This window comes from Plecotus auritus, assembly GCF_963455305.1.
Source record: "Plecotus auritus genome assembly, chromosome: X".
Classification (NCBI taxonomy): Eukaryota; Metazoa; Chordata; class Mammalia; order Chiroptera; family Vespertilionidae; genus Plecotus; species Plecotus auritus.
The window spans coordinates 47,232,189-47,249,771 of record NC_137784.1 but is presented as its reverse complement, the minus strand read 5'-3'; the positions used below and the strand labels follow the sequence as shown (position 1 = coordinate 47,249,771).

General features: G+C 42.8%; 1 protein-coding gene across 3 annotated transcripts in view; it reads right to left on the bottom strand.

Moving 5' to 3' along the window:
- ZDHHC15 (zDHHC palmitoyltransferase 15) overlaps positions 1 to 17,583 on the bottom strand; it is a 441,448-nt gene that overhangs the window by 173,720 nt on the left and 250,145 nt on the right. For 2 of the 3 annotated variants that reach the window (XM_080652621.1, XM_080652623.1), the window contains one exon: positions 11,602 to 11,705. The exons of the other annotated variant lie outside the window; for it this stretch is intronic. In XM_080652621.1, coding sequence (XP_080508747.1) covers positions 11,602 to 11,705 — 104 coding nt within the window. The remainder of the gene's footprint in view (positions 1 to 11,601; positions 11,706 to 17,583) is intronic. 3 annotated transcript variants of the gene reach the window in all.

The following is a 17,583-nucleotide window of genomic DNA, read 5'->3' as shown; positions in this document are numbered from 1 at the left end:
TATTTTCTTTCATTGATTTCTGCTTTTATCTTTAGTAATTACTCACTTTTATTTTTGTTTAGCTTATGTGTTTTTCCCTAAACATGTATTATTAACTGTACTAGTAAAAAATTGAAATTTTGAGAGAATAGTAAAACAAAAAAGCATGCTAGTTGCTGCTGTTATTCACATTTTGTATTGCTTTTGAGTTTTTATTAAGGTACTGAAGTATGCATGTGTGTTTGTAATCCCGATAAAAATATTAAACGTACCATTAAAACAGTTCATTAAAAAACAAAAACAAAACAAACACACAAACAAAAAAGTTTAATTTAATCTTCAATATTTCTTTTTTTTAATAATTGCATATTTCAAACCATTGCTTTGTTGGTAAATGTAAATTTTTTTTCTTGTGGTTAATATGTGGCTTTATATGTTTTTTATTATTTGGGATTTGCTGAGATTTCTCTTGTGGCTTTATACACCATTCATTTTTTGTAAGTGCTAAATGTGCATTTAAAAAGTGTGTGCATTTCCTGTATGTTAATACAAACACTCACATGTTCAAGTTTGATAATTGAATTATAAATCCTATATGTCCTTATTTAGTTAGTATGTTAGTTAGTAAGTTAGCACTTGATGTGACAATTTCTGCAAAAGGTCTGTTTTTACACTACAATTGTGAATTGGCTGATCTCTATTTTAAACCTATGTTGTAAAGGCTTACAGTTATCTTTGTGATAGCCTATTATCAATGAAATACCTTTTATTTTGTAATGCTTTTGTTCTGAACTCTGTTTTGTCTGGCATTGTTATTGCCACACTCATATTCTTTATATTGGCATTGGTGTATATTTTTCAATTTTTTTATTTTCAAGATGTTTTGTGTTATTTTGTTTTACATGTATCTTATAGTTTTAAAAGTATGTATTATATTTCTAAGCTGCTAAGGTTTACCTGTGCATTATTAATACACATACTAAAACATACACATTCTCAGTCTGTCAACATTTAGCATTAATCTGATCTCTATTCTCCCTCCAAATGAGGCAAGAAGCTTGGTATGCATTTTTTTTTTTTTAGCTCTGCTCCCTCTTTGACATTCCCTGTCCATGCTGCCACCCTAATCACTGCTTGCGTTGACACCTTCTTTTGCTGATTGGCTGGTTTCTTTGCTCATTGGCTCTTTCATCACACTTCTTGTGCTTAAATTTATTGTATTCCTTGGTGCAATATTGTTTATGTCAGAGAATTTGAAGCATTTGAAGTACTGATAACATTTTGAGGCACTGGAATGTTAGAAAATACCTTTATTTCACCCTCCTCATGGTCTCTTGGTATTGGGCACCAAGTGTATTCCAGAATGGTAATGAATTTTTAAATATATATAGTATTTATCATTTCTAGAGATACAGGATATGAGGAGTGTATTAGATATACTCAGTTCACCACTTTACTCTCCCCATACTTGTTTCTTAACCCAGGTCTCATTAATATTTATAGGCCAGGTCTGGGAAAGTCATCCTTCTACTATTCCTTTCTTTGATATCCTGTCACCACCAGGAAAATTGGTCAATATCAGGAATATTATTGGACCAATAAGTGGGTCAAGTCAATATGCATCACGTATCAGGATAAGAGTGTGGATTGCTCGTCTTTCTCTTTTGCCCATGTGGATGATGGGCTTTTAATCAGCCATTACATGTGTTTACTTTTTTCTTTAATGAAGCCAATAGGAGTGAGCTAAGATCTGAGATTCAGGTTTGGCCTTGTGATAAGAGATTTTAGGCTAGGCTGTACAATCTTGCCTGGTGTACTAGAGCTTGCACTGAGGTTTGAGGCCTAAAGCCAAGCTAAAAATAAAGTGCTACTTTGGTTTCCTTTGCCTTTGTCCTATGTGGATATATGTCTCCTGGGACCCTTGTGGAGACAGCTGGTTTTTGTCTGGGCCAATATTTTGGTATTCCCAGTCCCTTGGTCACAACAGAGCACTAATTGCACTATAAACTGAGTGGCCAGATTATTATGATCTCTGAATGCATAATAATCTGGCCACTCAGTGTATATATATATTAGAGGCCTGGTGCATGAATTTGTGCATGGGTGGGGTCCGGCCAGCCTGGCCAGGGGGAGGGGACATGAGCGGTTAGCTGGCCTGCCTGCTGGTCAAACTCCTGTTCGAGGGGACAATTTGCATATTAGCCTTTTATTATATAGGATATACACTGAGTGGCCAGATTATTATGTGTTCAGAGATCATAATAATCTGGCCACTTAGTGTATATCCAACCATAGCTTCATAGTAACATTATTCTTGCAGTTCTACTTCTTTAACAATATAAAGAGAAAAACTGAATATGCCTTCAGTGAAGAAGGCATGGGTATCAATTTCAATGTACCACAGCCCTAGGGGTACTGTGTAAGTTTGTACAAATTATGGAGTACATGGCTCTAGAGTGCACCCTTCTCATCATAGACTATGTGAATGGCACCACTGGAATTGTGCACCACAACCCTATGTGGTATCCCTGCCCCAGCTGCCTGTAAAGATGTTTGCCAATCCCTTTGCCTTTAGCAAATGGCCCTGTAAATGTCTGCTGTCGTAATGTTCTTGTATTATCTTGTTATGGTGCCGTATTCCATGCTCCTTGGATTAGACCTATAACTTCTTTGACATCTGCTTGAGTTAAACCTGAGGCTTAGACAGAAAACATGCCCCAGTTTATATAGATGGGGGATGAGGAAACCAGTGTTCAAAGCCAGGTCTATCTGACCGAAAAGCCTACACATTTTTTATTTCAGATAAGGGCCTGGAGGAATGCTGCTGATAAAATGGCTGAGGTTTTATTCCAGCCCATGAAGGGCATGGTTATCTCAGACTCCTTTATGCATTCATTATATTTTTCTAAATCTCTACTGGGCAACTCCTTAAGATCTCTTCCAATTCTACCATTGGTGATATATTTCCAATCTCTCTTACGTTAGTGAGGCCCCTTTTGTTTGCACATGGAAGGAATCCAACTAAAACTGGTTTAAGCCAAAAGGGTATAATGTTAGTTCACAAAAATGAGAAGTACCAGGGTGGTCTGTTCGGGCAATATTAGATCTTAGGCTCAGAGGAAGCCAGTCTATCTTTTGGATGCCCATTTCTCTCTGTAGGCATCATTGTCAGGCAGACTCTTCTCACAGGGCTCCTGAAATGCTAGGCTTATATCTTCTAGCTGATCAATCCCCAATGTCTCTTTCCTTATATTTTTACCAGAAGTTCCAGGGAGGATTTGTATTGGCCCAGCTGGGGTCATATGATTCTGCATAAACGAATCACTTGGTTCGGTGTGGTGGAATGTTCTGCTTGGCCTGTGCCATCTGGCAATCCTTGGAATTGACTCACATAGACTCACAGTGTGGGAGGAGTGGTTTCCCAGGAAAATTTGGGTGCTGTTATTAGATAAGAAGGAATGGATTTGAGTAGATGAAAGCAATGGCCTCCTGTATTTCTGATTTCACAGATGAGGAAACAGACCCAGAGAAGGGTGGGGATTAGCTCATAATTATATGGCCTGTGTGTCAAGCACTTTTAAGTGACCTTTATAGGCCAGGATTAATGAGATGCTGCATTCTGCTTTTGTCCAAGCATCACAGATGCTAGGACATCTCTGATGGCAAGTTTGAAGTTTTCAAGGTCAAGGGAATTGGTAGGTCTAACAGGATTGCAAATGTGCACTGTGAAAACAACACTGTGGGCTGGAAATCAAGAAACCTGGATCCTTGTCCTAGCTCTGCCGCTAGCTTGCTGAGTAAATTTAGGCAAGCCCATTCTTCATTCTAGGCCTCGGCTTTCCTATATGTAAGTTGAGACGGTTGGATTGAATGGTCTGAAAGCATACTATAAATTGATGCTTTTGTTCCACTATTGGAGAGTGAGGAAGAGAAGGCAGAAGGCTGAGAGGGAGTCCCTCTTCTCCATCTGGGATTTCTGCAGTGGAGACATTTAACCTGACTTTAATTTGAGTTGAAACATCTGATATTTCTGATAGTAATAACATGCCCTGGATAGAGTGGGTGGGTGGGGGAGCAAGGGCCCCTGAAAAGAATACAAAAAAAAACCCCTTTCTGTTCTTTCTCTTGAAGCACAGCTCCTGGCAGGCGGGGGTCCCAGCACCAGGGCCTGGGGAAGTGGGTGTTCCTGAGATTCTGGTCAGAGGAATATGTCCTGGGCTGGCAGGCAGCTATGCTGGCTGCATGGTGGGCTTTTGGCACCACCTTCTCCCTTCAGCTTGCCCCGTCCTGCCTAGCTAGGCATGTTGGCTGACTTTATGCTGGGACAGGAGCATTGGAATGCTAGGGTAAGGGCCAGACAGTGTGTAGTGCATGTGGTGCCACCTGAGATGTTAGACTCATGCCCTGGTAGAGCAGACAAGGGAAGTGGTGTGAGAACATGTGTGTGTGTTGGGGCTGGGTGGGGGCAGTGTTGGTGGGATAATAGCCTTGGTGGCATCTACTAGGTGTGCTGGTCCTTTCCTAGATATTGTGGACGAAAGGGGCCACATGCTGACCTGACAAGCTCAGGGGAGGCCTGCATGACAGTCTTGCAAGCTCAGAGACCTAAAGTAACCACAAAGGATGGTCTGAAATTAAACTTTAACTAAACGCAGTTATGGTGGGCAGTTACATCCTAGGCCAGTATCTTCACTGACAAGGTCAACCTTTACCTTAACTGAGCCTATCTGTCTTTTTGCATCTATGATAACATACCCTTGAAATGTCTGGGTAACTTGTAACTTTTTCTGGAGCCCCTGGGGCACAACTAAATGTGGTGGGCGCCAGGACAGATGCCACAAATTCCTTCATTATCTTCTTAATTGTTCCTGCACCCACCTAAGTATGTGTCCATCATTTTACTTTTTATCCAATCCCAGGGGTTTCCTCCGCTTTGCTTTATCCCACTCCTTAATCTATCACCAATGAATTTCATGTAACCCACCTATGTCCCTCCTTTGATTGCAATGTATAAATACAAACGTAACCCGCCATTCTCTGGAGCATTATCTCAATTCATTGAGGTTCTGCTTCCCGGCATATGTCGACAGTTTGGCTCAAATAAACTTACAAAAATTCTTTACAGGTTTCAATGGTTTTTTACGTTAACAATATCCACTCCCCCAACTGGGTTCATCTTTCCACACAAGCATCTCCTCTTCAATGGGACACTCCCTTGACTGCTACCCCATCTTCTTCTGCTGAGACATAGATGTTTCATCTTAACCCTCCCTCTGTCACAAAGTAGTCCCTCCATAGCCCAGAGAGGTGCAGGGATTGGGGTCACTCATTCATCTAGGGATGCAGCTAAAATGTCTCAATTCTTTTCACTACTGGGCCAAGTGAACAGTATGTTGAACAGAGAAAGTGGAAATCCTGCCTGGTGTCTAACTTTATCCCTTCATACTGTATTTATTCTCCTATGGAGATAGTAAACTTCTGGTCACCAGCCACTACATAAACAGTGCCTGGAGTCCGTTAAGTGGCGCCCCTCCTCCAGGTTTCCCAGCTCATCCCCAGACTGTTTTCCTGCTTTAATGATCCTTCTGTGATGGGGTGATGAGTGGGCACTGGAGAACCCATGCTGACTGACTAGCCCAGAACAGGCAGCCCTCCAATTACCCACAGCGCTCAGACAAGGGGCAGGTGAGGGATGGGGAGAGAGGGCTTTCTTCCCCTTTTAAATATATATATTTAAGCAAGGAAACAGATTTTACTTTCAATCTTGTTTCCAAGAGATTGTTATAAACAAAAGCAGGTCTGGGGCAGGAGGAGGAGCGGGAAGAAAGGAAAATGATTTGGGAGATTAAGGAGGCGGCCACGACAGCGTCCCCTTTTAAACCTCTATAAGGTTGTTTTCCTTGGTCGTTTTTTCCTCCTTTCCTCTCCAGCCAGCATTACTTAAAAGGAACATTATGTTATCACAAATCAGATTTCCAAACATCATCTCCAGGTCACTGTGAACAGCTCAGCAATTTGGCTACAGATTCCTGGAGAAGACATCTCCTTTAACCTCAAACTCAGGAGGGAGCTGCCCCCATCACAAATACTGGAGAAGCCCTCCTGACTGAGAGAGGAGAGAGGCAGGGCCTGGGGGGCTGGGAGGGGCTGCTGTGCCTTCAGGGAGGAGGATGTCCAAGGAGCACCACTCCACCCCACCTCCAGATGCCTTGAGGTGATAGCTGGGGACTACTGATACCTGTTGGAGGGCATCCTTAGCTCTGCTGGGTGGGGGCTGGTCCCTGGTGGGGTAACGTGGGTTTCATTTTTCCTCTGCCATAAGCTTGGGGCTTATCCGTGCCACGGAGCTGCCAGGAGAGATTAAGTCAAGGCTGGTGCTCTAGTTCTAATGCACAGTGAGAGATCACAAGTATTCCAGCTAGGACGGTGTGGACCAGAGTGAGATACAGGTGAGGCTGACGGTGTGTCGGCAGATGAAGGGCTTCTGGCCAGGTACAAGGGAAGATTTTGTCCTCAACCCTACTCTCACCTTCTGAGTCAAGGGCAAGAGTTGAGGGGAAGAGGAAATTTAAGGCAAGCTAGGAGTGTCTAAGGTATGTAGACCCAAGTTGGAACTGTAGCAGGAAGGATTTGGGCTAGACACAAAAGATTTCCAAACAGTAGAGATTGGGAACCAGTGGAGTAATTTTTCTCATAAATAATTGAGGTGAAACGGTGAACTATAAGGAGCTGGCGATCTTGACATCTAACAAAATGGAAACAGCTGAGTGACAAAAATTGTGACTGGGGTTCCTGCATGTTCTGTGTGTCCTGTACTGCCATAGAACTGAGCTGAATTAGTGCAAGAATTAGGACTTCCATTTTATAGATGAAAAAACAGGTTCAAAAAGGAAGTGGCTCATGAAGACCATATAAAGAATGAGCCAAGGAATTGAAACTAAAACTAAGATTTCCTGGCCTTCATCCCAGGCTCTTTTCTTTGCCCTTACCATATGGGTGAACCTTTGCAGGCTAGCCATTGCTCCAAAGACTTCCTAAATGAAGCAGATGACAAAGCAGGCCAAGGAGTGGGTTCTTGGCTTTGAACAGGATAGAGATGGTGGGATAGTCCAAAAGACAAAGAATGGCCCTGACATGTGGAACCCAAAGAAATAGTTCCACAGGCAAGGTCAAAACTCAGTCATGAGAGCTGCCAGAGAGGCCTGCTCCACGCTGTAGGGAAGGCCACGCGAGTCTGAGATGTCAGAGATGGCTGTGAACAGGGACAGCCCAGGGCCTGAAGGTTTGCTTGGGGAAAACCTCCTTTGTGCAACACTCCTGTGCCTGGAGAGTCAGTGAGGTCAATCCAGCTGGCCCATGTGGCAAGGACCTGAGTACCCCCATAGTCACAGAATGACCTTGGGAGTAAAGAAACCGAAGGGACTTCTTGGGGTCAACCCAGGAGTCACTGTTGGCCGAGAGCTCCTCCTTCCTGAGCATTGCAGTTTCATGCCCCAAACGGTGTATGAAAGGAAAAGCAGTTCTCACCTACCATGGGTCAGGCCCTTGCACATCATTATCCCATTGATTCCTGCCTACAGTCCTGTAAGGTGGACATTGTGTTCTCCATTTCATGATAGAAAAAGTCAGACTTTAATTCTAAAGTAAAGGAAGGGGCTTGCCCAGGACTCATCAATAATACAGCACAGAGGTGGGATTTGAACTCAACTCTCTGACCAAGACTCATGCCCTTTCTCCCTCACTACCACCTCAAAGGTTCAGTTTGAGATCCCTCAGGGGTCAGGGTGGAAGGTGGCCAGCAGAGGCCCCAAGGAACCCTCATTTTGGGCGGGGGGCGGTCTGGTCCTTTGGTCCTCCAAAATCCCCACTCTAAGCGACCTCAGACTCTCCAACCTCAGGAAGTAGACCTGGGTCCTGGGCAGGCCAGACACCAGCATTGCGGAGGCAGTGGGGGAACTGGGGGTCTAGTAGGGACAGCCTCCTGCCACTCCTCCATCTCCAGACTCCTCTCTCCTCCCAGGCTCCCTTGCTCTCCCTCCAGAGCTCTCAGACTCAGCCAGCTATGGGTAAATGGCCTACCTCCAGGACTAGGATTGCACAGCCGAGCAGAATTGCCAGCCCTGAGAACCAGTTTGAAGGGTCTTCTGTCCAGGCCAATAGGACGGAGGGTCTTGCTGGCCTGCCTGGGGCTCCATAAAACTCCAAGCTTGCATTTCAAGAGCCCATTTGCCTCAGCAGAGCGGCCCCACCACGGAGTCCTTTCCAGCTTGTTTGCACTGCTGGAAACCCTGTCTCCAGTTATCGTGTCTCCCGCCACACCCAGCTCTGTCCTTCAGCCAAGCTACACACATGGAACTGCTTTCACCTCCCTCCTTTGATGGGCCTGCCCTTTCCGAATGGCTCGGGGACTTCACTCTTCTGATTCCCTCCAATTTGTCCCCATTGTCCCCATGCTCATGGACATCCAGCTGCACAGTGGCCTCAGAGGAGAGGCGGGAAGCTTGGGAGCTGCAGCAAGCTTGCCTGTTCCCCAGGCCACACTAACATCAAGGAGGGGAGGACATTTTGTGTGTCTCTCTGCCTCCCTCCTTCTTTCAGGAGCCTGAGGTGGTGGCGGGGGTAGACCAAAGGGATCTGACTTGGTTCCTGCCCATGAGGGCCTGGCAGACCAGTAAAGAGGTCATATTATTAATGACAATAGTAATAATAATACCATGACAGCACTTGCCCTGAGGCAGGCACTTCCCTTAGCACTACACACAGATTAATCATTTCCTCCTCATAAGAGCCCTATGAGGCAATAACTATCTCTCCATTTTACAAGTTAAGAAACTGAGGCTCTAAGAGGTTATGGACATTGCTCTAGGAACTAGGGAGTATCAGAACTGGGGTTACATACCCAGGGTAGCTGACTCTAGGGCCTGTGCTCTCAACTTAAACCTGCCCAGGACTTATCAATAATACAGCACAAAGGTGAGATTTGAACTCAACTCAATAAACCTGGCCCAAGCTCAGCAAAGCTTTAAAGGAGAGACAGGCATTTCCAATAGTGAGGGTCCAAAAAGACTTCCTAGAGGAAGCAGCATTTTCCAAGAGCCTTGCAGGGAACTTGAACAGGCAGAGAGGTAGGAGGTCATGCAAGGTGAAAATAATAGGAGCAATGAGCAGGGAATAGGACTTTGCCAATCAGGTTCAGAGAAGGCAAGGAGCTCAGCAAAGCAAAGATTGGGGAAGCAATGGGTCCTCTGGATGGCCAGCTTCAAGGAGGGACAGAACTGCATCAGAGGCTGCTTTCAAATCTCACTGGAGCTGTAGGGAGAGGATATGGTAATTGTCAAGCAAAAGATTACCCTGTTCTGTTCTGTGGTGACTATAGTGAGAAATGTCAGAAATAATGGCGTGATTGGAATTGGTCCTGAAATAGATGCCAGGTGTAAAGGAGAGTGAGGAGGCAGGACACTGTGGATAGGAAGCTGGATACTGTAGAGGGAGAGCAGGACACTGTGGAGGGGGAGCAGCTGGGTCAGTGGACCATTTAGTTTAGGACTTGGGGAGTCTGAGGTACCTGTGGGGAAACCAGCAATGAACAAGGGGAGCCTTTCATAGCTTCAGTGTAGAGTCCATGACTTCAAAGGCTGAGAAACTGTGCCAGGAAGGAAGGCTGGAGCCCTGAGTACCAAGTTACTTAGTTAGGACTTGACTCTTTAGGTAGTGGGGAGCCTTCCAAGGGTTTTTGAATAGGGGCGTGATACAATCGGATTTGCATTTTAGGAAGGCCGCTTTGCCATGGCCACCCAGACCCTAGTGTGGACTTTTTCTGTTTTGCCAAGGATTTGGCTTCAGGCCTTTGCAGTAAGCTTAACACCCAGACTCTTCAACTGCCCAGAGCAGTTTCCCAAAGGACAGACATAGCATTTTATTGGAAAGAATCCAGGATTTGGAACCAGGATACCTTACTTTAAATCCAAGTTTTGCCTCTTTCTTGTTATGTGATAAGTTGTTTAACATTTCCAAATTTCAGTTTCCTAAATTATAAAATGAGAATGGTATTAATAATAATGCCTAGTGAACCTGGCAGTTGTGAGAGACCAAAATATGAAAAAAGTATATGAAAGTACTTTGTAAATTATAAAATTGTATACCTTTTTATGATTGAATATTTTTAAACAAGTATGGAGTTAAAAACTGGCTCAAGAAAATAACTTCTTTATAATGTAGTGCTACATCTATACTTAAAGTATTCTGCTTGTCAACACCAAGCTCAGATGTGAATAGTTTTTTCCATTGTGGATATATTTTAAATAAGGTTAAGACCCTATAAGACTCTAATTTCTATTGGTTTGGGTTTTTTAGTACCAAAATAAAAGCTATTACCTTTACTAGTAACTGTTATAAGTTAAAGTATTTTAAGGAAAGACTGATAGCCAAAGGAAGGTAAGTAAAAAATACAGTCAGTTTTTCAATGAAGAGTAAGCAGGAGAAAGTAAGGGAGTTTCTTGTGTTACAAGTTCTTTGGGCTGGGCAAGAACTCTTTCCTTTTGTAAATATGGATTTTGGACTGTTTTGCCTTCCTTAGTCTTAACATAACTCACTCTAAAACTGGACTTCCAGGTATAGAATCTGGGCCTAGATAACCTAACTAGGTGAACGTTTATGAAGGCTTGTTTCCCAGCTCTGCTCGCCACATTAACAAGCCTCAAGTTATTACTAAAAATTTCTGTCAGCTACTGCATGATTGGGACCAGCCACTAAAAATTAATCTATGAAGCCTGTTATTAGTAACATAAACAAATGGTGGAGGCACACTAGAAAGCATAGCATTACATGAAGACAAATAATAGGTGGCAATGGGGGTACATGGCATGAGAACTTTACTTTCAGCTCTTCACAAAAAAAAATCTCAAAATGACCCAATAATATGGTGGGAGAAATGCGGAAGGGCAAAGTTCTGTTTCCTTATTTTTACTTTGCTCCTCTGCCTCTCAGAAAAGTAGACTACATGCATGTGTAGCCTTGCCTGCAATGCTATCTTTTTTTTTTCATGTAATTAAGCCATTTTAAAAGAGAATGAGAATGAAATTTCAGAGAAAATTTGAACACTGTGAATGAATCAGGGTGGAGAAAGGTAAGCTGCTGCCCACTGATTGAATTAACTAAAGCCAAGGACAATGGGTGACCAACTGCCAAAACTATTTACAAAAATTCACAGCACAGTTTATTATATTTTCTGATTTATCTGATTGGTTATAATCATGGTATCAGAAAGCTGGTAATGAAATGCCCAAGATACCATCTAATCCTGCCTACGCCTCTCATATTTGCTAATAAGTTGCTGTGAATTGGTGATAGGTAATAATGTCTGAATGCCCCACTATTTGGCTTGCATGGCAGAAAGGTTATTAGGAACTGGGGGGAAGAGCCAAAGTGAAGCATTCCTAAGAGGGCAGATTTACAAATCTGGCCACAACTGTCCTCTATCCAAAGGGCACTTATGAAGTTGGTATGTTATATAATCTTTCTGAACAAAATTTTCTCACTTGGTCTTTATTAGTTAACATGGTTTTTATTAGTGCTTTGTCTGCTGGATGGAGAAAAGAATTCCTTTCTTTTGAGCCTACTTACCTGGGTTGTCATAATCATTGTCTCCCCAGTGTTCTTCATTTGCCAGCAGTGGGTTCTGTGATTCATTTATGCACCTCATAGGGAAGGAGTGTCCATCACCAGGGCTGGTGGGGAAAGGAGGTAATGAGCTCTTGTGTCTAAGAGATATTTTTGTAAGGTAAAAGCCCTATTAGAAATAAGAAGGGAGTTCTTAGCAAGATTTAAACCATTTAGATTATTGGCTAGAACCATAATGGAACAGAATCTTACAATATCATCATTTACTTGCTTTATTGCTTTCAATATCTATATCTTCTTTTTCTGCATGAGTGTTGACTGAGCATTGTAAGAAACAAGTTAAAGAGTTGCTTACAAACAAAAACATTCTATGTGTGCAAAGAACACATCATAATATTTAATGTTGATGATCCCAATTTATATTCCACTATTTTATTGATTGCTTCTAAATTTTTAAGAGAATTAGCAGATTCAGAATCATTGAATGCAGTGGAAATAAGTTGCTGTGAATTGGTGATCTGTACTAATAATAGAGGAATATGCAAATTGTCTGGGATGCCATCACAGTAACAGTAATGACCGAATAGCAGGCTGCATGGGGCGACAAGACTGGCAGGGGGGTTAGTGAGAGACAACCAAATGACTGAACAGCAGGCTGTGTGGGGTGACCAGGCAGGCAAGGGGTTAGTGAGGGATGACCAAATGACTGAACAGAAGGCTGCATGGGGCAACCAGGCCAGTGGGGGGAGGAACAGTTGGGGGTGACCAGGCCAGCAGGGGGGCAGTAAGGGGCAACCAGACCAGCAGGGGGGGCAGTTAGGGGCAACCAGTCTGGCAGAGGGGGGCAGTTGGAGGTGACCAGGCTGGCAGGGGGGTAGTAAGGGGCTACCAGGCTGGCAGAGGGGGGCAGTTAGGGGCGATCAGACAGGCAGGCAGGTGAGCAGTTAGGAGCCAGCGGTCCTGGATTGTGAGAGGGATGTCTGACTGCAGGTTTAGGCCTGATCCCCGGAATCGGGCCTAAACCAGCAGTCAGACATCCCCCAAGGGGTCCTGGATTGGAGAGGGTGCAGGCTGGGCTGAGGGGACCCCCCTGCACAAATTTTGTGCACCAGGCCTCTAGTATATAATAATGTCTGAATGCCCCACTATTTGGTTTGTACAGTATAAAGGTTATTAGGAAATGGGGGAAAGAGCCAGAGTGTGGCATTCCTAAGAGGGCGGATTCTGTGTGCAATTTTCTGCATGTGGAATCCACCTAATGGATATCTATGTTAACCTAGGATCACCTCCCAGGTTACTCTCTAGCTACTAAGAGATGGGATGCATTGGAAGAGACTGAACTGGCTAAAGTAGGTTACAATTTGAACATTTAAGTTTTTATATCTGAATGCACTCCATATTTGTAGGAGTGACATTTGCATTATTCATTTTATATTACCTAAGCCTTTTATCCTGTTCACAAATATGTTTTACTGAAAATCCTCTACCCACTTTTTAGTTAGATTGTTTGTTTATTTGGTGTTGAGTTGTATGAGTTATTTGTAAATTTTGGATATTAACACCTTATCAGATGTATCATTAGTGAATATCTTCTCCCATTCAGTAGGTTGCCTTTTGTTTTGTTGATGGTTTCCCTTGCTGTGCAAAAACTTTTTAGTTTGACGTACTCCAATTTGTTTATTATTTCCTTTGTTTTCCTTGTCTGAGGAGATATATTAGAAAAAATATTGCTAAGATGTCATGGATTTTACTGCTGATTTTTTCTTCTAGGATTTTTATGATTTCATGACTTATATTTGTCTTTTATTCATTATTAATTTATTATTGTGTATGTGTAATTTGGTAGTCTAGTTTCATCTTCACATATCTGTCCAATTTTCACAATACTATTTATTGCATAGACTATCTTTACCCCATTGTATATTCTTGCCTCCTAATTTATAGATTAATTGACCATATAGGTGTGGATTTCTTTTGGGGCTTTTATTTTGTCCCATTGGTCTCTGTGTGTGTTTCTATGCCATTACCGTGCTGTTTTGATTATTATTGCCTCGTAGTATAGTTTCACATCAGGTAGCATGATAATCCCAACTTTGAACCTCTTCTTAAAGTTTTTAAAGATTCAGGGTCTTTTGTATTCCCATATAAATTTTAGGATGATTTGTTGTATTTCTGTAAAAAATATCATTGGTATTTTGATAGGCATTGTATTGAATCTATAGATTGGTTTGGATAATATGAACATTTTAATGATGTTAATTCTTCCAATCCATGATCATGGTATATGCTTCCATTTATTTGTGTCTTCTTCAATTTATTTCCTTAAGGTCTTACAATTTTCCAAATACAGGTATTTTACCTCCTTCGTTTAATTTATTCCCAGGCATTTTATTTGTTTTCTTAATTTCCCTTTCTGATAGTTTATTATTGGTATGTAAAAATGCAACTGATTTCTGAACACTAATTTTGTATCCTGCTACTGTACTTAATTCATTTATCAGTTCTAATCGGTTTTGTTGGGGTCTTTAGGATTCTCTCTATATAGAATCATGCCATTGACAAATAATGACAGTCTCACTTCTTTTTTTCCAACTTGGATACTTGTTATTTCATTTTCTTGTCTGATTGCTGTGGCTACAGCTTCCAATACCAGGTTGAATATGAGTCATGAAAGTGGACATCCTTATCTTGTTCTTGATCTTAGTGAAAATGCTTCTAGTATGTACCATTATTGCTGTGAGTTTGTCATATATGGCTTTTATTGTGTTGAAGTATGTTCCCTCTATTCCCATTTTGCTGAGTTTTCATCATAAATGGAGGTTGAATTTTCTCAAATGCTTTTTCACATCTATTGATATGATCATATGATTTTTATCCCTCATTTTTGTTTCTGTTGTGTATCACATGAATTTATTTGTGGACATTGAGACAACCTTGAATCCCAGGAATACATCCCACTTTTTAATGTATTGTTGAATTCAATTTGTTAACATTTTCTTGAGGATTTTTATATCTAATTTCACCATGAATATTGGCCTACAATTTTTATTTTTTAAATGTCTTTTTCTGGTTTTAGAATCAGGGTAATGCTAGTTTTGTAAAATGAGCTTAGGAGCCTTCCCTCCTACTGAAATTTTTTATTAGTTTGAGAAGGATACGTATTATTTCTTTGAATGTTTGTAAAAAATTAATGTGTGAAGCCATCTGTTACAGGACTTTTGTTTATTGGAGTTTTATTTTTTTAAATTACTGATTCAGTTTCCTAAGTAGTTATTGGTCTGTTCATATTTTCTGTTGCTTCTTGATCCAGTCTTGCAAGATTGTATGTTTCTAGGAATTTACCTATTTCCTCAAGATTGTACATTTTGGGGAGACAAAATGGTGGCAAAATAGGTGGTTGTGTCCCGAGCTTTGTCCCAGAACAGATAGAATGAGCAAGTAAATCGAATAACATCCACCCAGAATTGGCAAAGTAGACACAGTTGGTGAAACAATTCACAGTCAGGAAGGGCAGAGGATGCCTGGAGAATGGTAAAATCAGGGATCTGAGTTGGAGAGAACTGCAAGACCTCCAAGCCCAGAGGGTCAGATAGAAGCTGCACAGCACAGAGGCCGCGTCCCTTGGGACATGCGTAGCATCTGATTGTGGAAAGGAGGTCCGTAGGACTGCTGGCAGGAGGGGATTCTAGATCTAAGTCCACAGCCATGAAAGACTGAGCCCAGAGGGGACAGCCATCCAGGTGGGAGAGGGGCTCACATTGGTGCAGCTCTTTCCCCTCTTTTTTGTCTTTGCATTTATTTTCTAAGCCTAGTTCATAGAACCTTTCAAATACAAACACCCATAGCTGAGGTGGAGGTGGAGGTGCAGACTTGTGGAGTCGGGGGGAGGCTGGGGAGAGGAGAGGGTTGGAAAGAGGTGGCCACAAGTCTGGCTCTGAGTCATACCTGACATGCTGGACTTAGGCAGCCATTTTGTCCTGAAGAGATAGCCACTCCTTGCAGTCTCCAGGCAACCAATACAGCCACACCCAGACTACACCCTGAGTGGTACAAAGGATATAAAAAAATCTGAATAGTTCCTGAGAGTCCTCAGGGACTGAGAGTCCTCAGGAACTGGCCTAAAGAGAGGCCATTCAATCCCAGCAGCAGGAAACTGAGAAGCGGCAGACAGTACAGAAGAGTGGAATCTTAAACCAGCCCTCATGGGGAATTAAAACTCAGCAGAAAGGAACGACACCTCACTTTTTCATTTTTATTTTATTTTATTTTATTATTTATTTTATTATTATTTTGTTATATCTTTTACCTTTTTTCTTTATTTCCTTTTTTGTTTGTTTCTTTATTTTCTATTTCTTTTCGCATTATTTTTCATCATTCTAATTTTTTTATTTTATCCTATTATTTAATTTTTTAAAATTTGTTGTTATTATTTTTTTCTTCTCTTTCTCTTTCTTCTTATCCACTCATTCTCTTTCTACTTCCTCTATATTCAACTGAGGTCCTCCCCATATTCATACAATTCCTTAACCTTACTTTCTGTATATAAACTTGGCCTCTACAAATTCTGCCCCCACCCTCTTTACTGGGTATTTGGTGTTTGTATGTTTTGGTTTATCTGTTTATTCTCTGGTGTTCTCTCTCTCTCTCTCTCTCTCTCTCTCTCTCTCTCTCTCTGTCTATCTCTCTGTATATGTACACACACACACACACACACACACACACACACAGGCAGTCCTCAGGTTACATCAAACTCAATGTATGTTGTTTCATGGTTACATCACCATCTCCCATTTATTTATATAAAAAAAGTTCCAGAAGGAGAGAAAAATGGCGGCAGAATAGACGGATGTGTCCTGAGCCTTGTCCCAGAGCAGATAGAAGGAGCAGCTGAAACGAGTGGAATCCAGCCTGAATTGGCAAAGGAGGCACAGCTGGTGAGAAAGTTTGCAGCCGGGAAGAGTAGAGATCCCCCCGATAAAGGTAAAGTCAAAGATCTAGGCAGTAGAATCTACTGGACCTCTGAGCCCAGGTCAGGGAGAAACTACACAGCGCCAAGCCGCGTCCCTGAGGACAGGCAAAGCGTCTGACTGAAAAAAAAAGGGGGGGGGGAGTCCACGGGACTGCGGGAGGTAGGGGATTTTAGACCTTGGAGTCTGGATTTGGGATCTGAGCTCTAAGGCAGCCCTGAAGAGCTGCCGGACCGCGCAGTGCCGGCAAGAAAAAAACTTGCAGAGACGTGGTCCCTCCTTGCGCTGGGGCCTGCGCCATTCTCCACTGAACCTGGTTCATAGGACCCTTAGGATACAGACGCTTACCTGTAGTTGAGGTGCAGAAGAGGGAGTGGGGTTGTGGAATCTGGGGAGAGTAGGCAGCGGATGGTCCAGGAGAGGTGGAAGCAAGTCTGGTGCTGAGTCATATCTAGGCCCCGCCGCCATTTTCTCCTGAGAGATAGCCCCTCCCTCCAGTCTCCAGGCAACCAATATAGCCACACCCAGATCCCACACTGATTAACACCATGGAATCTCAATACTCCCTGAGGCCATAGGGTCTGCCCTAAAGAGAAATCTTTAGAAGTTAAGCACCTCAGTTACACAGCTACACTGCCAGAGCCCTTCAGAGTGCTTCAGTGTGCCTCACTGGCAAACTTACCACGGGTGCTCCTGTGCGCCGCCACTGGGAGTAAGCGCCTATCCACCACAGGTGCAGCAGCGAAAGCTGAGTCTGCCCACCCCATTACTACAGAACTCTGGGCATCACAGTCACACCTTTCCAGAGTGCAGGCTCCCTGAGCCACATCACCCCAACAGACAGTTCCTTGGTGCCACTGTGAGTCCCCACTGGGCATGCCTGGTTTCAATTAAGGGTGCAAGACAGCAAAAATTGGGATACTCGCCTCCACGGTTGCTGACTTCTAGACACCGCATTTGTGCCTCTCAAGCTCGCTGGCCTACATCAAGAGAACCCAAATAGCTCAAGTAGGGAGCT